This window comes from Carettochelys insculpta, chromosome 19, assembly GCF_033958435.1.
Source record: "Carettochelys insculpta isolate YL-2023 chromosome 19, ASM3395843v1, whole genome shotgun sequence".
Lineage (NCBI taxonomy): Eukaryota > Metazoa > Chordata > Testudines > Carettochelyidae > Carettochelys > Carettochelys insculpta.
The window spans coordinates 3,373,762-3,394,314 of record NC_134155.1 but is presented as its reverse complement, the minus strand read 5'-3'; the positions used below and the strand labels follow the sequence as shown (position 1 = coordinate 3,394,314).

Here is a 20,553-nt window from a genome sequence, read left to right as displayed (position 1 = left end):
TTGCGGTGACACACCAGCCGAGGCCTCAGGCGTGCACTGACCAGGCTCGCACGAGCTTTGCACGGCCCTGTACACACACACTCCCTCAACAGGCCTGGTGCACGCTCACCAGTGTGCAATCCGAGTGCCTCTGTTCTGACCAGCTCCCAGCCCCGACATCAACCCCACCCCTCAGCTCTTCCTGTTTGCCCTCCGCCCCAGGCAGCGCTCAGCCTCAGCCCCAGCCTGGGTCCCCTCTTCCCACGTGAGCCCTCTGCGGCCACATGGCCCCTCCCGCCCTGCAGACACACACCCCTGCGCCGGGGAAGGGAGCGTGACCCAGCCCAGCAGGTCCCAGCCAGTGCCGGGGCGGGGCTGCTCCTGCGGAGCGTTCCCTGGCACTTGGCCCAGCCTAGGGCCCAGCGTACCACGCTGCCAGCTCAGAGCCTGCTGCTGCCCCCGGCAGCCCTTGGCTGAATTCCTTCCCCAGGGCCGGCCGGCTGGGCAGGGTGAGGGGCAGCTGCCAGGCCCCAGCCAGCATGGGCCAAGCACCCTCCCAGGCCAACCTCCCTGGAGCAGGGAAGCGTCCATGCCCCTTTCGCCATGACAGATACCGGCTCATTCTCTTCCAGGCAGAGCCCTCCTGCTCCCAGGGGAGGCACTGAGCAGCCGGGCACAGCAGAGCTGGAGGAAGTGCCAAGCGCGGGGGGCTTCAGTCCCTCCAAAGCCGGCCCTCGGGGAGGTTCTTGACCAGTTTGCTGCTCTCCCTGGCGTACTGCGGTGCAGACCAGGCTCCCCCGCCCAGCATCCCGCCAGCGCACCCCGGCAGGGGAGGCTTCTAGGCCTGGTGGCTGCTGGGGGCAGCTTAGAGCCAGAGGGGAAAGTCAGCGGGGGCAGCCTGGGCCACAGCTCCAGCAGGGAAAGGCGCAAAGCTGGCAGGGAGCTCCTGAGAGCCGTCCCCAGCCGCCCCGTCCCCAGCCGCCAGCTCTGCCCCCAGCCGCCCCGTCCCCAGCTGCCCCCAGCCGCCCTGTCCCCAGCCGCCAGCTCTGCCCCCAGCCGCCCCGTCCCCAGCTGCCCCCAGCCGCCAGCTCTGCCCCCAGCTCTGCCCCCAGCCGCCCCGTCCCCTCCATTCCCGTCCCCAGCTCTGCCCCCAGCCGCCAGCTCTGCCCCCAGCCGCCCCCAGCCGCCAGCTCTGCCCCCAGCTCTGCCCCCAGCCGCCCCGTCCACAGCTCTGCCCCCAGCCACCCCGTCCCCAGCTGCCCCCAGCTCTGCCCCCAGCCGCCCCGTCCCCTCCATTCCCGTCCCCAGCTGCCCCCAGCCGCCAGCTCTGCCCCCAGCCGCCCTGTCCCCAGCTGCCCCCAGCCGCCAGCTCTGCCCCCAGCTCTGCCCCCAGCCGCCCCGTCCCCAGCTGCCCCCAGCTCTGCCCCCAGCCGCCAGCTCTGCCCCCAGCCGCCAGCTCTGCCCCCAGCCGCCCCGTCCCCAGCTCTGCCCCCAGCTCTGCCCCCAGCCGCCCCGTCCCCAGCTGCCCCCAGCCGCCAGCTCTGCCCCCAGCCGCCAGCTCTGCCCCCAGCTCTGCCCCCAGCCGCCCCGTCCCCAGCTGCCCCCAGCTCTGCCCCCAGCCGCCAGCTCTGCCCCCAGCCGCCCCGTCCCCTCCATTCCCGTCCCCAGCTCTGCCCCCAGCTGCCCCGTCCCCTCCATTCCCGTCCCCAGCTGCCCCACACCCCCAGCTCTGCCCCCAGCCGCCCCGTCCCCTCCATTCCCATCCCCAGCTGCCCCACACCCCCAGCTCTGCCCCCAGCCGCCCCGTCCCCTCCATTCCCATCCCCAGCTGCCCCACACCCCCAGCTCTGACCCCAGCCGCCCCGTCCCCTCCATTCCCGTCCCCAGCTCTGCCCCCAGCTGCCCCGTCCTCTCCATTCCCGTCCCCAGCTGCCTCACGCCCCCAGCTCTGCCCCCAGCCGCCCCGTCCCCTCCATTCCCGTCCCCAGCTGCCCCACACCCCCAGCTCTGACCCCAGCTGCCCCGTCCCCTCCCCTCCCCTCCCCTCCATTCCCGTCCCCAGCTGCCCCACGCCCCCAGCTCTGCCCCCAGCCGCCCCGTCCCCTCCATTCCCATCCCCAACTGCCCCACGCCCCCAGCTCTGCCCCCAGCCGCCCCGTCCCCTCCATTCCCGTCCCCAGCTGCCCCACACCCCCAGCTCTGACCCCAGCCGCCCCGTCCCCTCCATTCCCGTCCCCAGCTGCCCCACGCCCCCAGCTCTGTCCCCAGCCGCCCCGTCCCCTCCATTCCCGTCCCCAGCTGCCCCACGCCCCCAGCTCTGTTCCCAGCCGCCCCGTCCCCTCCCCTCCATTCCTGTGCCCAGCTGCCCCACGCCCCCAGCTCTGCCCCCAGCCGCCCCCGTCCCCTCCATTCCCGTCCCCAGCTGCCCCACGCCCCCAGCTCTGTGCCCAGCCGCCCCCCTCCTCTCCCCTCCATTCCTGTGCCCAGCTGCCCCACGCCCCCAGCTCTGCCCCCAGCCGCCCCCATCCCCTCCATTCCCGTCCCCAGCTGCCCCACGCCCCCAGCTCTGTCCCCAGCCGCCCCGTCCCCTCCATTCCCGTCCCCAGCTCTGCCCCCAGCTGCCCCGTCCCCTCCATTCCCGTCCCCAGCTGCCCCACGCCCCCAGCTCTGTCCCCAGCCGCCCCGTCCCCTCCATTCCCGTCCCCAGCTCTGCCCCCAGCTGCCCCGTCCCCTCCATTCCCGTCCCCAGCTGCCCCACGCCCCCAGCTCTGTCCCCAGCCGCCCCGTCCCTTCCATTCCCGTCCCCAGCTGCCGCACGCCCCCAGCTCTGCCCCCAGCCGCCCCCGTCCCCTCCATTCCCGTCCCCAGCTGCCGCACGCCCCCAGCTCTGCCCCCAGCCGCCCTGTCCCCAGCTGCCCCCAGCCGCCAGCTCTGCCCCCAGCCGCCCTGTCCCCAGCCGCCAGCTCTGCCCCCAGCTCTGCCCCCAGCCGCCCCGTCCCCAGCTGCCCCCAGCCGCCAGCTCTGCCCCCAGCCGCCAGCTCTGCCCCCAGCCGCCCTGTCCCCAGCTGCCCCCAGCCGCCAGCTCTGCCCCCAGCCGCCCCGTCCCCAGCTGCCCCCAGCCGCCAGCTCTGCCCCCAGCTCTGCCCCCAGCCGCCCCGTCCCCTCCATTCCCATCCCCAGCTGCCCCACGCCCCCAGCTCTGCCCCCAGCCGCCCCGTCCCCTCCATTCCCGTCCCCAGCTCTGCCCCCAGCCGCCCCGTCCCCTCCCCTCCATTCCCGTCCCCAACTGCCCCACGCCCCCAGCCGCCCCGTCCCCTCCATTCCCGTCCCCAGCTGCCCCACACCCCCAGCTCTGCCCCCAGCCGCCCCGTCCCCTCCATTCCCATCCCCAGCTGCCCCACACCCCCAGCTCTGACCCCAGCCGCCCCGTCCCCTCCATTCCCGTCCCCAGCTCTGCCCCCAGCTGCCCCGTCCTCTCCATTCCCGTCCCCAGCTGCCTCACGCCCCCAGCTCTGCCCCCAGCCGCCCCGTCCCCTCCATTCCCGTCCCCAGCTGCCCCACACCCCCAGCTCTGACCCCAGCCGCCCCGTCCCCTCCATTCCCATCCCCAGCTGCCCCACGCCCCCAGCTCTGACCCCAGCTGCCCCGTCCCCTCCCCTCCCCTCCATTCCCGTCCCCAGCTGCCCCACGCCCCCAGCTCTGCCCCCAGCCGCCCCGTCCCCTCCATTCCCATCCCCAACTGCCCCACGCCCCCAGCTCTGCCCCCAGCCGCCCCGTCCCCTCCATTCCCGTCCCCAGCTGCCCCACACCCCCAGCTCTGACCCCAGCCGCCCCGTCCCCTCCATTCCCGTCCCCAGCTGCCCCACGCCCCCAGCTCTGTCCCCAGCCGCCCCGTCCCCTCCATTCCTGTCCCCAGCTGCCCCACGCCCCCAGCTCTGTTCCCAGCCGCCCCGTCCCCTCCCCTCCCCTCCCCTCCCCTCCATTCCTGTGCCCAGCTACCCCACGCCCCCAGCTCTGCCCCCAGCCGCCCCCGTCCCCTCCATTCCCGTCCCCAGCTGCCCCACGCCCCCAGCTCTGTGCCCAGCCGCCCCCCTCCTCTCCCCTCCATTCCTGTGCCCAGCTGCCCCACGCCCCCAGCTCTGCCCCCAGCCGCCCCCATCCCCTCCATTCCCGTCCCCAGCTGCCCCACGCCCCCAGCTCTGTCCCCAGCCGCCCCGTCCCCTCCATTCCCGTCCCCAGCTCTGCCCCCAGCTGCCCCGTCCCCTCCATTCCCGTCCCCAGCTGCCCCACGCCCCCAGCTCTGTCCCCAGCCGCCCCGTCCCCTCCATTCCCGTCCCCAGCTCTGCCCCCAGCTGCCCCGTCCCCTCCATTCCCATCCCCAGCTGCCCCACACCCCCAGCTCTGTCCCCAGCCGCCCCGTCCCTTCCATTCCCGTCCCCAGCTGCCCCACGCCCCCAGCTCTGTCCCCAGCCGCCCCCGTCCCCTCCATTCCCGTCCCCAGCTGCCCCACGCCCCCAGCTCTGTCCCCAGCCGCCCCCGTCCCCTCCCCTCCATTCCCGTCCCCAGCTGCCCCACGCCCCCAGCTCTGTCCCCAGCCGCCCCGTCCCTTCCATTCCCGTCCCCAGCTGCCGCACGCCCCCAGCTCTGTTCCCAGCCGCCCCGTCCCCTCCATTCCTGTCCCCAGCTGCCCCATGCCCCCAGCTCTGTCCCCAGCCGCCCCGTCCCCTCCATTCCCGTCCCCAGCTGCCCCACGCCCCCAGCTCTGTTCCCAGCCGCCCCGTCCCCTCCATTCCCGTCCCCAGCTGCCCCACGCCCCCAGCTCTGTTCCCAGCCGCCCCGTCCCTCCCAGCACAGCTTCGGTCCCACTGCAGAAACACGCCTTTTGCAAACAAACAAACAATCTCCCCTCCCCGCCTGCAGACACGTGCCCAGAACTCCCCGGAGCCACAGCCGGGCCCTGTGATCCCTGGCCATGGCCCGGCCCGTGGAACTCTGCCCCCCGCAGCTGCATGGGGCGCCAGGCTCTGGGAGGAGGGGCACCCTGCAGTCGCTGGCTCGTTTTGCTGAGCGCCAGCATAGCCACAGCCGCCCAGCCCACACGTTTCTATTCCTGAGCACATTGCACAAGCCTGCCATGCCCGCCCCTGGGCCTCCGGGCTCCCCAGCCCCACAGCAGCCCAGAGCGCCGTGGCGTGGCGTGGCTGGGACAGCCAGGCACGCGCAGGGCACCAGCACTGCAAGGCCTGGGGCAGGGGTCACCCACATTTAGGAGACTGGTGGGGGGGCTCACCCCCCACCCATCCGGGATGTCCCTACCTCTAGCCAGCAGAGCGCCTGCCCCGGGGAGCCAGTCCTGGAGCTGGGGAGGCCCAGTCACAGCCAGGCCGGGAGCCCAGCAGCCTGCTGCGATGGATTCCAGGGAGCAGCCAGCTCATGCCTGGGGGTGCAGGGCCAGGGAAGGGGGACCACCTGCCACATGCAAGAGAGACCAGAGCCATCGCCAGGAGGTGCCTCCGGCTGCAGCTCGCACCTGCTGCCAGGAGCTTGCTAGACAGAGCTACCCCCATGCAGAAGCCGGAGGTCACAGCCTGCCCTGGTCCGGGCTCCCCACGGCACAGCCCGGCCTGGCAGACGAGGGGCTGGCAAAGCAGGGGGAGTCGCATTAGAGGTGGTCCTGCAGGAACAGGGGAGGTGGGCTGCATTGCAAGCAGGATGCTGCAGGCCCAGCATCCCAAATGGAAAGGAGAAGCACCCCAAGTCAGCGCAAAACCAGCCTCCCCAGCCCTGAAAAACCAGACGACCCCCTGCCCCCTCCTCTCACCACGCAAATGCAGCCAGCTCTGGGGCGAGACACAGCAGTGGTTTAGTAGCACCCAGTAACTCCGCACAAGAGTACAGGACGGGGCAAAGGAGGAGGGGGTACTAAGGAAGCTGATGGGATTACTAAAGCCTGGCTGAGGCCTGGGAGCTCCCATCCCAACCCCCTTCACATTCTCAAACCCCACACGGGCAGATGCCAGCCCAGGGCCCAGAGCTTCCTCGCTCTGCCTCCAGGGCAGGCAGACGAGAGGCCAGCACCTGCGGTCAGGGTGTGATGGAGCCGCCTGTTCTGCCCCAGGGGCCCTGCCCAGTTCCTGGACGGGCGGAAAAACCGGCTGTGCTGGTTGGCGCCTGCAGGAAATAGCTGGGGTTTGCCGTTCCCTGCAGCCCAAGAACCTCCCGGCCGCCAAGTGGCTGCTGGGGATCCCAGCTCCCAAGTCAATCCCACGCACCCCTAGGGACAGGGCTGCCAATGGGCGTGCGACGCTGGCCCTGCCCCAGCCACAGGAGGCCAGTTTCAGCCAGCGCCGGCGGGTCAGTGCCCCACTCCCCACAGCATCGCCAATGGGGAAAGGGCCCGGCTGGCTCGTGTGTACCAGCTTGGCCAGCTCACTGGTGCAACCTCCTTCCCGAGGGCGCTGGGGCAGGCGCGGGGCAGCGGCTCCTTCTAAGCCCAGCTTGGAGGAGAAGGGCCAGAGGAACAGGGCACTGCCAGGCCCCCTGCCGCTGACTCCCACCCACAGCGTCTGCAGCTCGGGGCAGCCGGGGCTTCTGGGGGTGGTCTGTTGAGCAGAGCTCAAGCTGGCACCCCAGGATTGGCAGGGAAACTGGAGCAGGACCCTGCACTCCGCGACACCCCCTTCTAGGCAATCCCCACCCCACAGGGTGCAGTGCCCAGCAGAACGCCCCCCTAGCATTGTCTCCGCAGCCTTGGCAAGTTCACGCCAGCCCCCAGGGACGGCCTGCATGCTGGGGCTTCCAGCACAGGCACCTGGGACCGGACAGCCGCATGCTCATGTACAGGGGGTGCCCGTCTGCACAGGATGGACCCCCACCCAGTGGGGAAGCAATGGCCTCTGGCAGGGGCTGCAGCAGCCGGAGCTTGCCAGGGTGCCGGATTCCTTAAATCCCTGCTGCCCCAACAGTTACACAGGGCCATGCTCACAGGGGCTCGCACAGCTCGGGAACCGCAGCAAGGCCCCCCTCAATTAGAGAGCCCCGAGACGCTGCCCTCAGAGCCTGAAGGGGCTGTGAGCAGGCACGCCAGGGGCTCGGGCGGGAGGGGAGGGAGGCCAGGGACACAGGCACAAGTAACAGATTAAGAGTCTGGAGCACAAGACCTATGAGGAGAGGCTGAGGGATTTGGGCTTGTTTAGTTTACAGAAGAGAAGACTTAGAGGTGATTTAATAGCAGCCTTCAACTTCCTGATGGGGAGCTCTAAAGAGGAGGGTGAGAAACTGTTCTCAGTGGTGTCAGATGGCAGAACAAGGAGTAATGGTCTGAAGGTGAAGAGGGAGAGCTGTCAGTTAGATATTAGGAAAAACTACTTCACCAGGAGGTGGTGAAGCACTGGAATGCATTGCCTAGAGAGGTGGTGGATTCTCCATCCCTAGAGGTTTTTAAGTCCTGGCTGGACAAGGTCCTGGCTGGGATGACTTAGTGGGGGTTGATGGACCACGCCGGGCGCCCCCTGCTCTGCTGGAGCGCAGCCCGCCAAGGAGGGGGTGAAACCCACTGCCCACTTCCAGCAGTGCTGACAGAGGGGAGCCCCTTCCCTTCCCTTCCCTTGGGGCTGCTTGTCAGGAAGGATCACTGCGTAGGCAGACTGGCCCCTTCCCTGGGTCCCCACCAGGCTCAGTGGGGTGGGAAGAGCCTGGGCGTGTTCCAAAGTGAGCTGCGGGGCAGCTGGGGAGCAGTGGTTGAGCAGTGCAAGGAGGCTGATCTCGCAGGCCGGGCGCGAGGCTGCGCCCAGCCGGGTCTCAGGGTGGCTTCTCACAGCAGCGTCAGACTCTCACTCTCGCCCTCCAGGTCTGGTTTTTCAGCCCTGAGCTCCTCGGGTCGCTGTGATGGGGTTCAGGGGTCCCCCTGCACTGCACCCCGTCCGCTGGCAGGAGCAACAGTCGCACTTTGCGAACCAGAGTAAGAGCATAAGAACAGGTGCACTGGGTCAGACCAAAGGGAGTGTCCTGTCTCCAATGCCGGGTGCCCCAGAGGGAACGAACAGGACAGGGAATCCTTGAGTGATCCCGCCGGTCGCCCATCTCCAGCCTCTGGCAGACCGAGGCGAGGGGCAGCGTTCCTACCTGTCCTGCCTCACAGCCATTGGTGGCCCCAGCTGCTAGGAATTTACCTACTTCTTTGCGAAAGTCTGGTCTTCGCAGCCTCCTCTGGCCAGGAGTGCCCCAGGCCGACCGTGCTCTGTGTGAAGGGAAACTTCCCTGTTTGAAAGCTGCGGCCCATTCATTTCATTTCACTTCACTTCACTTCACTGGGTGACCCCTGTTCTTGTGTAATGGGCACAATCACAGAATCCCAGGGCTGGAAGGGACCTCAGGAGGTCATCTAGTCCAGCCCCTGCTTCAAGGATTCCCTGTCCTGTTCGTTCCCTCTGGGGCACCCGGCATTGGAGACAGGACACTCCCTTTGGTCTGACCCAGTGCACCTGTTCTTATGCTCTTACTCTGGTTCGCAAAGTGCGACTGTCGCTCCTGCCAGCGGACGGGGTGCAGTGCAGGGGGACCCCTGAACCCCATCTCAGCGACCTGAGGAGCTCAGGGCTGAAAAACCAGACCTGGAGGGCGAGAGCGAGAGTCTGACGCTGCTGTGAGGAGCCACCCTGAGACCCGGCTGGGCGCAGCCTCGCGCCCGGCCTGCGAGATCAGCCTCCTTGCACTGCTCAACCACTGCTCCCCAGCTGCCCCGCAGCTCACTTTGGAACACGCCCAGGCTCTTCCCACCCCACTGAGCCTGGTGGGGACCCAGGGAAGGGGCCAGTCTGCCTACACAGTGATCCTTCCTGACAAGCAGCCCCAAGGGAAGGGAAGGGAAGGGAAGGGGGCTCCCCTCCGTCAGCACTGCTGGAAGTGGGCAGTGGGTTTCACCCCCTCCTTGGCGGGCTGCGCTCCAGCAGAGCAGGGGGCGCCCGGCGTGGTACGGAGTAGACCAGCCCGACTGGAGGACACCGCTGCACTGGCTGAGAGCTGGAAGACAAACAGCCAGTCTCGCCCAGCAGGAGCCTTATGGGAAGGGGCCGGGGGGTGAGGGGTGGCTCTCACGCACGCTATGAGGCACCGAGCGCTCCCGGTCAGCTGGGTGCTTAGGCAGCCACTCAGGAGACACTCCAGTGCCACCCGGCGGAGCGGCAGAGCGCAAATAGCTTGGTTGTGTTTCTACGGGTGGTGCACACTCCCATCCTGCCACGCACATGACAAAATTTATTCCGTGCATGGCTGGAAACAATTAAGAGGGACCATTGGGCACCAACCCTCCACTCCACCGCCTCGCTGCTGGGGAAGGCGCTGGCTGCTGCGGAAGGAGGACACTGGGCGAGCGGTTGCCAGGCCACATACAGGGCCCTCGAAGCAGCACGGCCGGTGTGCAGCGCCAAAGCAGAGCCCCCGGCCAGCACCGCGGCCGGGTGTTTATTCGGGCTCGGCACAGCCGGCAGGGACGGTCCCCGCTGTGCAGTGCCGCGGCACGAGCCCCTCTCCTCAGGCGCTGCGCAGAGCCAGCCCGCCAAGAAACACCAGCTGCAGCGGCTCGGCCGAGCCCCCAGGAGCCTGGCCACCATACGACCAAGAGGCGCCCGTCTCAGCAGAGGCAGCTGCTGCCCCACCCCCACAGGGGGCTCCGAGGGAACCACAGTCCCACCACGTCGGGAGTGGAAACCCATCGGGGCACTCGACGGCAATGGAGGTCCCGCCCGGGAGCCCAGGCCAGGAAGTGCAGAGCAGGGGGGGCAGAGGGGGCCCATCGGGAGACACCCACCCGCCTGCACGTCCGCGCCCACATCGGCTCGGTCAGTGGAGAGCGACGGCCTCTCTCTGCCAGCCCTGGCCTCCGAACGGGAGCCTACGGCGAGGGCCCCAGGGTGGCGGGTGTCCCCTCAGAACAGAGCGCCACTGTTACCCCACAGAAACAATGACGAGGCCGGGGCACCTCACCGATGCACTCAGTTTAACCGGTTAACCGGGGCAGCCAGGCCTGCTCTGCCTGGGTTGGAGCAGCCCTGCCTGCAGCACGCCTGGGCTGGCCTGGTGCAGATCAGGGCTAGCATCCCTGGCTGGGCCTCACCTCCAGGGGCATCTGCCCACGTGGCTGCAGCCCATGGAAGCTCACGCCCAGATCCACATGCTAGTCTGCAACGTGCCACGGGACTGACTGCCCGCTGGTTTCGCCAAAACAAGAGTCCTAGGGCTGCCCCCGACTCCCGTCACTCGCCCACCCTGCTCGGCACCAGGACGGGGCCAGCTCGGTTTCACCAGGCCTCCCCAAGCTGCCCGGCCCCTCGCACGGCGCTCTCTGCACCATGGCCGGAGACACCCCGACCCCCCGCCCAGAGGAGCACGCGGATGAGCCGGGGGATGGGCTAGAGTTGGGACCAAATTCCCCCCGCCGCTTCGAGTGAGTAAGTTACCTGCCCCCAAAAGGCCTTAATTTCTGCACGCCTGGGACACTCTGCAGCCCTGGCCACTGAACGGCAGCCGCCTCTGGCTACCCACCACAACAGGGATGAGAGCGAGCCACAGACCCAGGGAGAAGCCAGGCCCCGGGTGTTGTAATCCGCTGGAGGAGGAGGGAAAATTTCACAACTCTCAGAAGGAAACACACGGGCTGGGACGTGCTGCACCCTGGCCCCAGCCCCTCGAGGCGCACGGGGCCGACGGCCAAGCCTAGCAGTGCGGGCCTGACCACAGCGAACATCTGCAATGCCGAGCGACAAAGCAACTGCCTCGCGCCCCCATGAGCAAAGCCTGGAAACGCGACTGGCTGGGGAGCCCGCTGAGGCTGCAGCTCACCAGCAGAAGAGGGAGCCAAGGACCCCCCGAGCTGCCTCTGTCCAAGCAGACTACCACTTCGGCCACCCCCTACGCCGCACAGGCTCCTCGCCGCCCTGGGCACAGCCCAGCTGAGCGCCACTCACGCCAGCCCCACAGGGCTGACATCTGTCACGTGCCGCTGGTTCTCTGCCTCCTCCCCAGGGAGAACCCAGTGCGAGCGGCCACATGGTGGCCTCTGGGGGGGTTCCCCCGCCCTGCTGCTTGGGGGCTGGGTCGGAGCAGGGTCCCAGGGGGAGGCCTGGCCTGGGCTGGCGTTCGGGGTGTTGTTCTGCTGCCTGGGACTGGCCCCGCAGCCACTGTTTGCTCCCCAGCCGAGCTCTGCCCAGGTGATACAAAGTTCCATGGGCTCAAGGGCAGGGGAAGAGGTGGACCTCGGTAGCCAGCCACAGGCCCTCCCACGTGCACTGAGCCCAGGCCGCCGAGTGCCTCGACAGTCGGGCCCGAGCCCAGCACTTCCTGGGAGCTGAGTGCTGGGGTGGCCACCCAGGAGATTGGCCAAGCGCCCACCGCTGGCAGCCTGTGTTTCTACGGGTGCCCAGCCGCACGGCCTCAGCGCACAGACCAGAACGCCTTCCGCCCATGGAGGGACAAGTCAGAGGGAGCCCTGCCCCGGGGGAGGGCCCCGCACCATCCCAGCACTTGGCCCCCTCCCAGACTCTGGCACTGCGTTTGCAGCCCTGTGGGAATGAGGCTGGGGCTTAGCTACTGCCATAGTGAGCCAGGCCACAGAGCCGGTTGCTGCCTTCAGCCGAGGCACACCGTGCACAGAGCCGATCTCACCAGCAGCGCAGAGCTGGTCACTGTCTTCAGCCAGTGCACGCCATGCACGGAGCCGATCTCGCCAGCAGCACATAGCCGGTAGCTGCCTTCAGCCCGGGCACGCCATGTGCGGAGCCGATCTCGCCAGCAGCGCATAGCCGGTAGCTGCCTTCAGCCGGGGCACGCCGCACACAGAGCCGATCTCGCCAGCAACGCAGAGCTGGTCACTGCCTTCAGCTGGGGTACGCTGCGCACGGAGCCAATCTCGCCAGCAGCACAGAGCCGGTTGCTACCTTGAGCTGGGGCACACCGCGCGCAGAGACGATCTCACCAGCAGCGCAGAGCTGGTCGCTGCCTTGAGCCAGGGCACACCGTGCGGAGCCAATCTCTCCAGCAGCGCAGAGACGGTCGCTGCCTTCAGCCGGGGCATGCCACGCGCAGAGCTGATCTCGCCAGCAGTGCAGAGCCGGTCGCTGCCTTCAGCCGGGGCACACCGCACGTGGAGCCAATCTCACCAGCAGCGCAGAGCTGGTCACTGTCTTCAGCCGGGGCACACCGCACGTGGAGCCAATCTCACCAGCAGCGCAGAGCTGGTCACTGTCTTCAGCCGGGGCACGCCGTGCGCGGAGCCGATCTCGCCAGTAGCACAGAGCTGCTCCAACAGCCGGTGTGTTGCCTTAGTTCACAAGTGGCTCTCTCATAGGAACACTCTGGCTCGGAGTTGTCCAGCCTCAGCTCTGCATTCAACTCTTCCACACCTGTTGGGGTGGGGAGGTCAGCAGGAGCCCTGAGCCCTGCTGGGCCTGGTTCCTGCTGGCCTCTGGCATCCCCACGAGCAGTCTGCGATGCTCCCCTCGCAGGTCATGCCATCTGCTTGGCTGTGGTTTCCACCTACTGGCTCCCAAGGCCTCCTCGTTTCAGAGCAGGCAGAAGCAGCTTCAAAGGCCCAGGGGAGGTGATGAGACAGAGTGCGGTTTTGCTCTTTCCTGGATGTAGCTGAATGAACACACTGCAGCTCTCTGGGTCCTCCCCTGACTGACAGTCCCCAGCACGACACAGAGAGCTGTCTGCACACCCAGGCTGCAAGAGGCTCCTTCTGAACCAGAACCTCCTAGCCTGGAGCCTCCCGCCTCAGCCTGCCAGCACCTCTCCCCACGTGGGGCTCAGTGTGGTTCACAAACAGTCCTGCCTCTGGGTGGGAAGGACCCTCCCCAGATAACAGCTAGGGAAACTGAGGCACAGAGCAGGGCACTGGCTCACCCCAGGCCAGACGGCAAGTCGGTGGCAGAGCTGGCAGGATGGAGGTGGGGCACCAAGTCTTGGTTCTGTAGCCCCATCCTTCTGGGCATCCTGTTGCCAGGGGAGGGACCCGCACACACAGGCCAGATTTTTGGATCTGGATTTTCTAGCCCTCCTTTCATGGAAGCCCTGGGAGCTCTGCCAGGATGGGACACCCAGGGGCATGGGGGCAAAGGGAACGTGCAGAGAGCACTCCTGCTACTCAGCCCGAGTGACATCTAGGGGGCTGAGGCCCCAGTCCCTAAAGAGAGAGGCCCCATTGCCTGGGCCATTGTAACACACACACACCACATACAGCTCTGCAGCAAGGAAGGGAGGGATGCAGAGACCCGGGCGCTGAAGTACCACAGCCCACAAGCCAGGCAGGCAGTGAGCTGAGCGTTTGCTGTCTGGCTACAAGCCCTGCAGGACCTGAAGCGCTCCCGGCTTGGCGGGGCCCAGAGCAGCGTTTCCTGCCAGCCGGAGGGTTGGGTGGCCATGACGGAGAATCCAGTGCTGCCAGCTGCGCAGCAGAGCGCCCACAGCTGAGTGTTTGGTTTCTCCTGGTGGTGCACACACACCAGCCTCGGCGCTGTGATGGAGTGGGGGATACCTGTGTGTGTGTGTGTGGCTCACAGAGGGTGTGGGGCTCCTGCTGAGGGTAACCCTGACAACCAGGTAACACCTTTGTACTGCAGACAAAGGAGGAGGTGGAGCCTGAGGGGTTTGAATTGGAACTGGGAGTTGGAAGCAGTTAGTCTGGGCTGGGAGAGAGAGAGAGAGAGACAAAGGAGGGGGCCAGGCCCCAGCTCTGGGGGCCCCTCAGGGCCTCGTCTCCCCAACATGGATTGGACTGGCTGTCTCTGCCGGCTGTACTGACTCCTCTGTACAATGCTGTGTCCTGTCGGCTAATAAACCTGCTGTTTTCCTGCTGAGTGAGAGACTCTCCTGCCTGCGGACAGGGTGCAGAGCTTGGGGGACCCCAGAACCCCATCACAGGCGCACACAAAAATTATTCCGCACCAGGGTGGAAAAAACTGCTCCTGGCCGGAGCCAATGAAAGGGACCACTGGGTCTGCTGCGTGCCGATTCTGCCGGGCCCTCAGGCCGCTTTCAGGACAGCCCTGCCCCAGGCTAGCCGGCGGCCCCATGACTTGAAGGCAGATTTCCATTACAGACTCTCTCCAGCTAGACCAGGGCTGCTGGCTCGGCTTGGATACTCTGGCCAGCCCTGTCTGCTGGCACTGCCCCGGCCCACCTCCAGGCCTCCAGAGCCTGCGGAGGGGCTTGGTTTCAAGGACAGAGATGTTACAGAGGCTGCGGTTCACGCACCGCAGAGCCCAGCGGAAGACAGGATCCAAGTCACGTGCCCCTCCCCACCCACAAACCCAGCCCCGTCATGCAGGGCAGGCAGGCAGGCACCCTGCAGGGGCAAGGCCAGGGCCCCCGCGAAGATCTGCGACCCACATGTGGAATACATTTTGTTCTGTGCGCCAAGACCTGAGCGGATGTGCACCGCCCAGACACACAGGCAGCCGGCAGTGGGTGCTCTGCTGGGCAGCACCTGCTTCTCTCCTGAGCAGCCGCCCCGGCGCTCAGCTCGCAGCTTTTCCACCGGTGTAACATCCCCGGCATCAGCATGGTCCTTCCAGAGCCGCAGCCCAGTGGGTATCAGGACCCTGGCAGCCAGTGGCTGCCCCTGAGGGCTCCACAGCCCACCAGGCGGCCACGCTGACCATGCCCCAGCCCGGAGAGGACAGCCAGCGCCCACGGGGCTCTTGGGCGGGGCCAGCCGCACCCACAGCCTCCAGCATCCCCTGCACAGTGCTGGCTCCCCCTTTCGAACAGGCAGCAACCCCGCCCCCCACACCAGAGGCCCAGTCGTCCGGCCAATCAGAGGGCAGGGAAGCAGTTAAATAAGCCATTTCTCCCGCAGCCGAGTCCTGGGCACTGGGCCTCCTTTGCAGTCTGGTCCTGTCACGGGGTCGCCTCCGGCGACGGGATGCAAGGAGACCTGCAGAGGCTGCAGCACCACCATTCCACGCATGCCACACGCCACCACCCTGGGCAGGGCGAGATCACACACCCTCCACAGCGCCCAGGCACCTGCCAGGCTCCACGCCAGGCACCGCAATCCGCTGTTTCTCCCCTGAAGGCAGCGACGGGCGGAGGAGACAGAGCAGTCGGGGAGGAGCTGCTGGTTCCAACCATCTGTTCGCTGAACCTGGGCGGGCCCCAGCCAGTCAGCCCATCTGAGCCAGCCCGGGGGGAATCCGACCTGCTGTGTGACTCCCAAGCGATCGCGGCCACGGAGGCGTTTCATGGACATCCGCAGTTGAGTTAATCTGATCTCAGCTGAACCCTGCATCTCCCCCAGCCCACCGAGACGCCAGACCTTCTTTGCGTGCGCGTCCTTCTAGCCAGGCTGACTGCAGGAGGAGACAAGCCGGGTTCCCACTGATTCTCCCACCCAGGCACAGAATCCATGTTCTACGCACCCGGGTGTGTGCCACTGTGCACCTTCGTAGAAACACAGGCTGCCGGCTGTGGGCGCTCTGCTGATGAGCTCGGCAGCACCTGAACCTCTCCCAGGTGGCCACCCAAGAGCTCAGCTCCCAGGGAATGCTGGACACAAGGCAGCTGAGGTCAGCGCTAGAATCAAAGCAGCTCCTGTTGGTGGAAGGACTGAGTTTTCGAGCTTCACAGAGCCATTCCTCTGATCCAGGAAGCTCAAACGCTGGGACCTTCCATGCAGAATCAGAGGGTGAGATGGGACCACCAAAGGACTCGGGCCAATCAAAGACAGACCCCACCTGGCAGCTCTCCAAGTGTCTTCCCTTCAACCCCAGCCAGGCATCACTCCAGAACGGACCTGCCCCAGAATGTACTGCGGTGCCTTCACATTGGCTGCACATTTCCTGGGCTCAAATTCACGCCACACAGATTTTAAAGCACAGCCACGTTAAGCTCAGAGATTTGCATTACAATACTGAGGGCTGCCAAGCCAGGGAGAGCATTAACCAAGCAACAAATAGTACCAGCCAGCTCCCTGGTGAGAGAACGAAGCCACGTCAGTGTCGGGAATATTCAGCGCCTGCGATCAAAGGTCACTGAAGAAGAACTGGGGAGTGACAAATTGCCTGGCTGTATGTGAAAAAAAAAAAATCCAGCTTTATTGCACTTCCATCTTCTGCTTTTAAATGTCACCCCCTCCACCGAGGCACAGCTGTCCACACACAGCCTGCCCAGGGCGGGGGACAGAGGAAGGAAACATTCAAGGCAAATCTGTGCAGATTCGTCATCCTCACCTGACACCTCTTCCCTCCCTTCCCACCCAAGGGCTTTACAGACTTCCGCAGGGAGGAGACAGCTCACACCTAGCTGTGATGCAGGCAGGGGTCAGCATCTGCTGACATGTGTTCCACCGGTTTTCACCAGACCCAAGGCAGGCGCTCAGCCCCACCGTCCTCCCTGTGCAGCTGTTTGTGAATTAACAAGAGAGCAGCTCATGCTCCCCCCACACCGGACAGCCAAGCTCTGCGTCTTCACCGCGTTACGAATGGAGCTGTTGTAAGCAGGGCTGTGAGCGACTTTGAAAAGTGCCGCCGGCACTCGGCCCGCCCACGGCGGTCGAAAGGCGACAGTTCGGCCCTCTGCCTCGGGAAGGTGGCTGGCCCTGCCCCGAGGCACCGCAGTGAGGGGACAGGCGGCGATCATGTGGCGATGGTTCCCTGCTCCCCGGGGGCGGGAGAGGTTTGGGCGAGGGCCGCCTGACAAACTCCACCCTTTACAAGCCAGCGCCGGGGCAGTCACTCAGCAGGGCCTGGGGGAACCCAGCGCAGCTCCGGTGGCAGGAGGAAGTGGGGGGCTGGACTAGTGCCTGCTGGGCCCTCAACCCCGGGCTGCCATGGAACCGCAGCCCGCCAGAGCGGCTTACTGCACAGTCACACCAGCTGGAAAGTTTGAGGAGCCAGTGCACAGACTATGTGCAGACTGAGGGGCTTTCCAGCACACAGGCCGGGCCTCAGCCTGCGGCTCAGCCCAGCTAGCTAATCCCCACGTGGAGGGGAGCCCACAGGGACCCTCACGCACTCTCCTGGCACAGCCGGCGGCCGGCCTCCAAAACACAGAAGGAAGCAGCGAACCTGAGTCGGGTTCGCTGCAGCACCAGGAACAAACCTTGCCTGAGCCAGAGCTCTGCCCACTGGGACAAGCTCCCGACACCTCACAAAACCCTGAGCACTAAAAACCAGCACTCCCCAGGGAAGTCACACTCAAGGCACCCAGCCAGCCCCGCCAGCCTCAGCGAGAGCCTCCAGGCCCCGGAACGACAGAGCAGCACGCGACAGAGCAGCGAGTCGCCAGCCGCATCCCCGACGTCAGGGGACGGCTAGGGGGATCTCTTCCTTTCGGTGGGCTGCCCAGTGCCCTGGGGGAACACAGGCCTCTCTCGAGCTGGTGGCAAGCCGCTGCTCTGTGAGACAGACACCGGGTTCAAAGGGACCCTCCCCGTCCCTGTCCCATTACCACACAGCACGACCCCTGAGCACTCAGTGCCGTGACCTTCGAGCTCAGCTCAGCCCCTGGGCAGCAAGTGGCACAGGCGCAGCTGGGTCGGGGATCCCGGCACTCAGTACCCCCAGACCAGAACGTGGCCACCTGGGGAGAATCGAGCCAATGGCGCCACAGCTAGACCATTGTCCAGGCCTGGTGCCAGCCCGACCCTATCGCTGGGCAGGCGGAAAGGGTGCAGGCCTGGGCGTGCAAGGAGACCACCACTCCAGCACAGAGCCCAGGCAGGGGCACAAGCACCGCTCCACAAGTCCCGCAGGCCCTGCCTGTGCTGCCAGAGCAGCCGAAGGCCTGGGGAGCCCGTTGCCATCGGCGCAAGTTGCCGGTTACCCGCAGCGTCCCCAAACCGTCGCAGGAGACGGACAAGGAACTAACAGAGCCTGCGGCCGGAGCAGCCCCTGAGCGAGCCGCGCCCGACCGAGCGCCTCCCTGGCCATGCGCTGCAGCGGGGAAGTATCAGGGTGGACATGGCAGGCGCTTGGGAACTGGTCGCTGAGGTCTTGGCGAAGTCCTGGTGCCGTCCCACCAGCCGTGGAAGGTAATGCAGGCCAGCGCCTAGAGCCCAGCCAATCTGGCTGACCCCACAGCCTGCCTGGGCTTCCCAGCTCTCCTCCACGCCCTGCACTGGGCCTGTGAACTCTGGCACAAGGAGCAGCCGTCTGCACTGGCTGCGCAGCGTCTGCCCAACAGGCCCCGTCCTGTGTGACAGTGATACAAGCCCCATCTCCCCACCGCAACCTGCCCCGGTGTGACGGTGCTGCATGCCAAACCCCCGCCGCGCTGCCAGCACCACCATGGCCCAGACTCCCACACCAACCAGTGGAGCGAGTCGGCCCAGATAGGGGAGGGCGTCAGGCTGTGCCACGTGGACGCAAGGGGAGCCACGCACCTACCTGCTGAGAGGCCATCCTCGTGGTCGGAGCTGTTGTAGCTGCCATCACTGCCTCTCTCGGGCGAGCTGCAGCCGGAGGAGTCCCTGCCGGGCACATCCAGGTGTCGCCTGCGTCTCCAGGGAAGCGGCTGGTGCTCTTCGTGCTGCAGTGGGGACCTGCGCCCATCCATCCCCGCCCCCGAGTCCAGCTCCCGGCTGCGTTTGGGCCAGCGGCTCCCAGGGAGGTGCAGCCAGTTGAGGGGCCTGTCCTGCTCCTCCCGGGGCAGGGTCCGGAGGCCCGAGAAGAGGGCGTTCAGGAGACACTTCTCACGCAGGTCCACCTCCTCGGGGTTGTGCTCGGCGCTGCCCCCCCCAGGGCCAGGCATGCTCTCGGGGTGACGCTGCCCATCACGGACCTCCCCAGGGATGGGCAGGGGCCCACTGGGCTGTCTGCTATGGGCCTCGCCAGAGCAAGCGGGGTGCTCAGCGGGTCGCTCACCGCTGGGGGTAGACGCCAGGGGCTCGGTGTCAAGTGGTTGATCAGTTGGGGGTTCACTGCCCTGGACCTCCCCAGGGGCAGGGGACTCAGTGCTCTGAGGGTGTCCAGCGAGAGGCTGGCCGCCCTGGGCCTCCCTGGGGACCGGCACGGGGGGCTGGCCGCCCTGGGGGTGCTCTGCTGGGGCACCGCTGTCCTGCTCGGGGCCAGGGACATCCAGCCCCTCCTCGGTGCTCCTGCCCACAGGGGGCCCACGCCAGGGGGGCTGCCGCCTGCCGTGCTTCCTAGCGGCCAGGTGCTGCTGCAGCTGGTGCTGGATGACAGCGGCCAAGCTGTGCACAGCGCCCTCCGCGGCTGCCCGTCGGCCAGGGGGCGCGGCCGGGATCGGGGCCGGCTCCTCCGCCGGCTCGTGCGGGGAGGGGGGCGGCGGCCCGCGGCCCAGCGCCGCCTCCAGGTAGATGACTTTGAACTTCTCCCCGGCCAGCTCCTGCTGCAGCTGCCTCAGCCTCCGCCGGCAGCGCTCCAGCTCCCGCTCCATGTCCCGCACCGAGCCCAGCTGCATGGGGGGCGCCGGCTCCCCGGGGAACTCGGCCTGCCAGTGCCGCTCGAACTCCGCCGGCTCCCACATGCTGCCGCCCCAAGGCCCCGGCGATGGGCTCGCTGCCCGCGGGGACGGGCCGCCCCGAGGCCCCGGCGATGGGCTCCCTGCTCGCGGGGACGGGCCGCCCCGAGGCCCCGGCGATGGGCTCGCTGCCCCGGGAGCGCGCAGCGGAGCAGCCCCGACGGGAAGTTTTCTCTCTGCCCCAGCAGCTTCCGCCCCGGCGTCCCGTGAGGGTCCTGACGTCGCGGCCCGGCCCGGCCCCGCCTCCCCCGGCCGAGCAGGCGGGGCCCCCGGAAAGCCCCGCCCGGCGCAGGAGGCGGTGCCGGGCTCCACGGGGCGCGCCCCTCACCGTCGCGGCAGGTCGCGGCCTGACTCCGCCCCGAGCCCCGGGAGGCCGCGGGCTCCGCAGCAGCAGCATGACCCTGATGGGGAAACTGAGGCCCGGGGCGCTCAGTGACGGGCCCGCGGTGGCCCCCAGGGGCTCGGGGCGGAGGAGTGGCCCGCGGTGGCCCCCAGTGACCGCCTGGCGTGTGCTGAACAGGGCCAGGGCGGGGAGGGGCCCGCTTGTGGTAGAGCAGCGCACGCTGCTGGTGATCGGCTTGTTCACATGGCAAGGCGGGGACGGGAGCCTGGCTCAAAGCCAGCACTGGCTGGACACAGCCCACGGATCTTGTGACCCATTGTCACGGGGGGTCCCCCAGGCCCTGCACCGCAGGCAGAGGTGACTCACCCAGCAGGGAGAACAGGAGGTGATCAGGCGACAGGGACACAGCACAGAGCAGATGGGTCAGCACAGGGACCAGTAGCCGTCAGCACCATCCATCCTGGGGAGAGGGGCCCAGAGCCGGGCCCTGGTCCCCTTCCTCCCTCTCCAGCCAGCCTAGACTGCCCCACTCCCAGCCCAGTTCCCATTCACACCAGCCAGGCCCCTCCTCTCACCTGTGTCCTGTGTCTGGGAAAGAAAGGGGGCACCTGGCTGCCTGGGTTACAAGTGGCAGGGAGGGCCTGGCCTATGTGCAAGAAGTCATCACACTGAGACTGCCCTCTGTGCACTGACGCTGTGCCTAGGGAAACTGAGGCACCCCCGGTGTTACTACAGGGCGGTAGGAAACACAT

The 20,553-nt window shown here is 67.3% G+C and overlaps 1 protein-coding gene across 2 annotated transcripts in view; it reads right to left on the bottom strand.

Moving 5' to 3' along the window:
• The window catches only part of ABR (ABR activator of RhoGEF and GTPase), a 96,749-nt gene extending 77,113 nt beyond the window's left edge, over positions 1 to 19,636 (bottom strand). The window contains exon 1 of one of the 2 annotated variants that reach the window (XM_075013426.1): positions 18,363 to 19,636. In XM_075013426.1, the coding sequence (XP_074869527.1) occupies positions 18,363 to 19,464 (1,102 nt within the window). In that variant the 5' untranslated portion in view covers positions 19,465 to 19,636. The remainder of the gene's footprint in view (positions 1 to 18,362) is intronic. The other variant, XM_075013425.1, reaches the window with a different exon arrangement.
• Between the last annotated feature and the right edge of the window lie 917 nt (positions 19,637 to 20,553).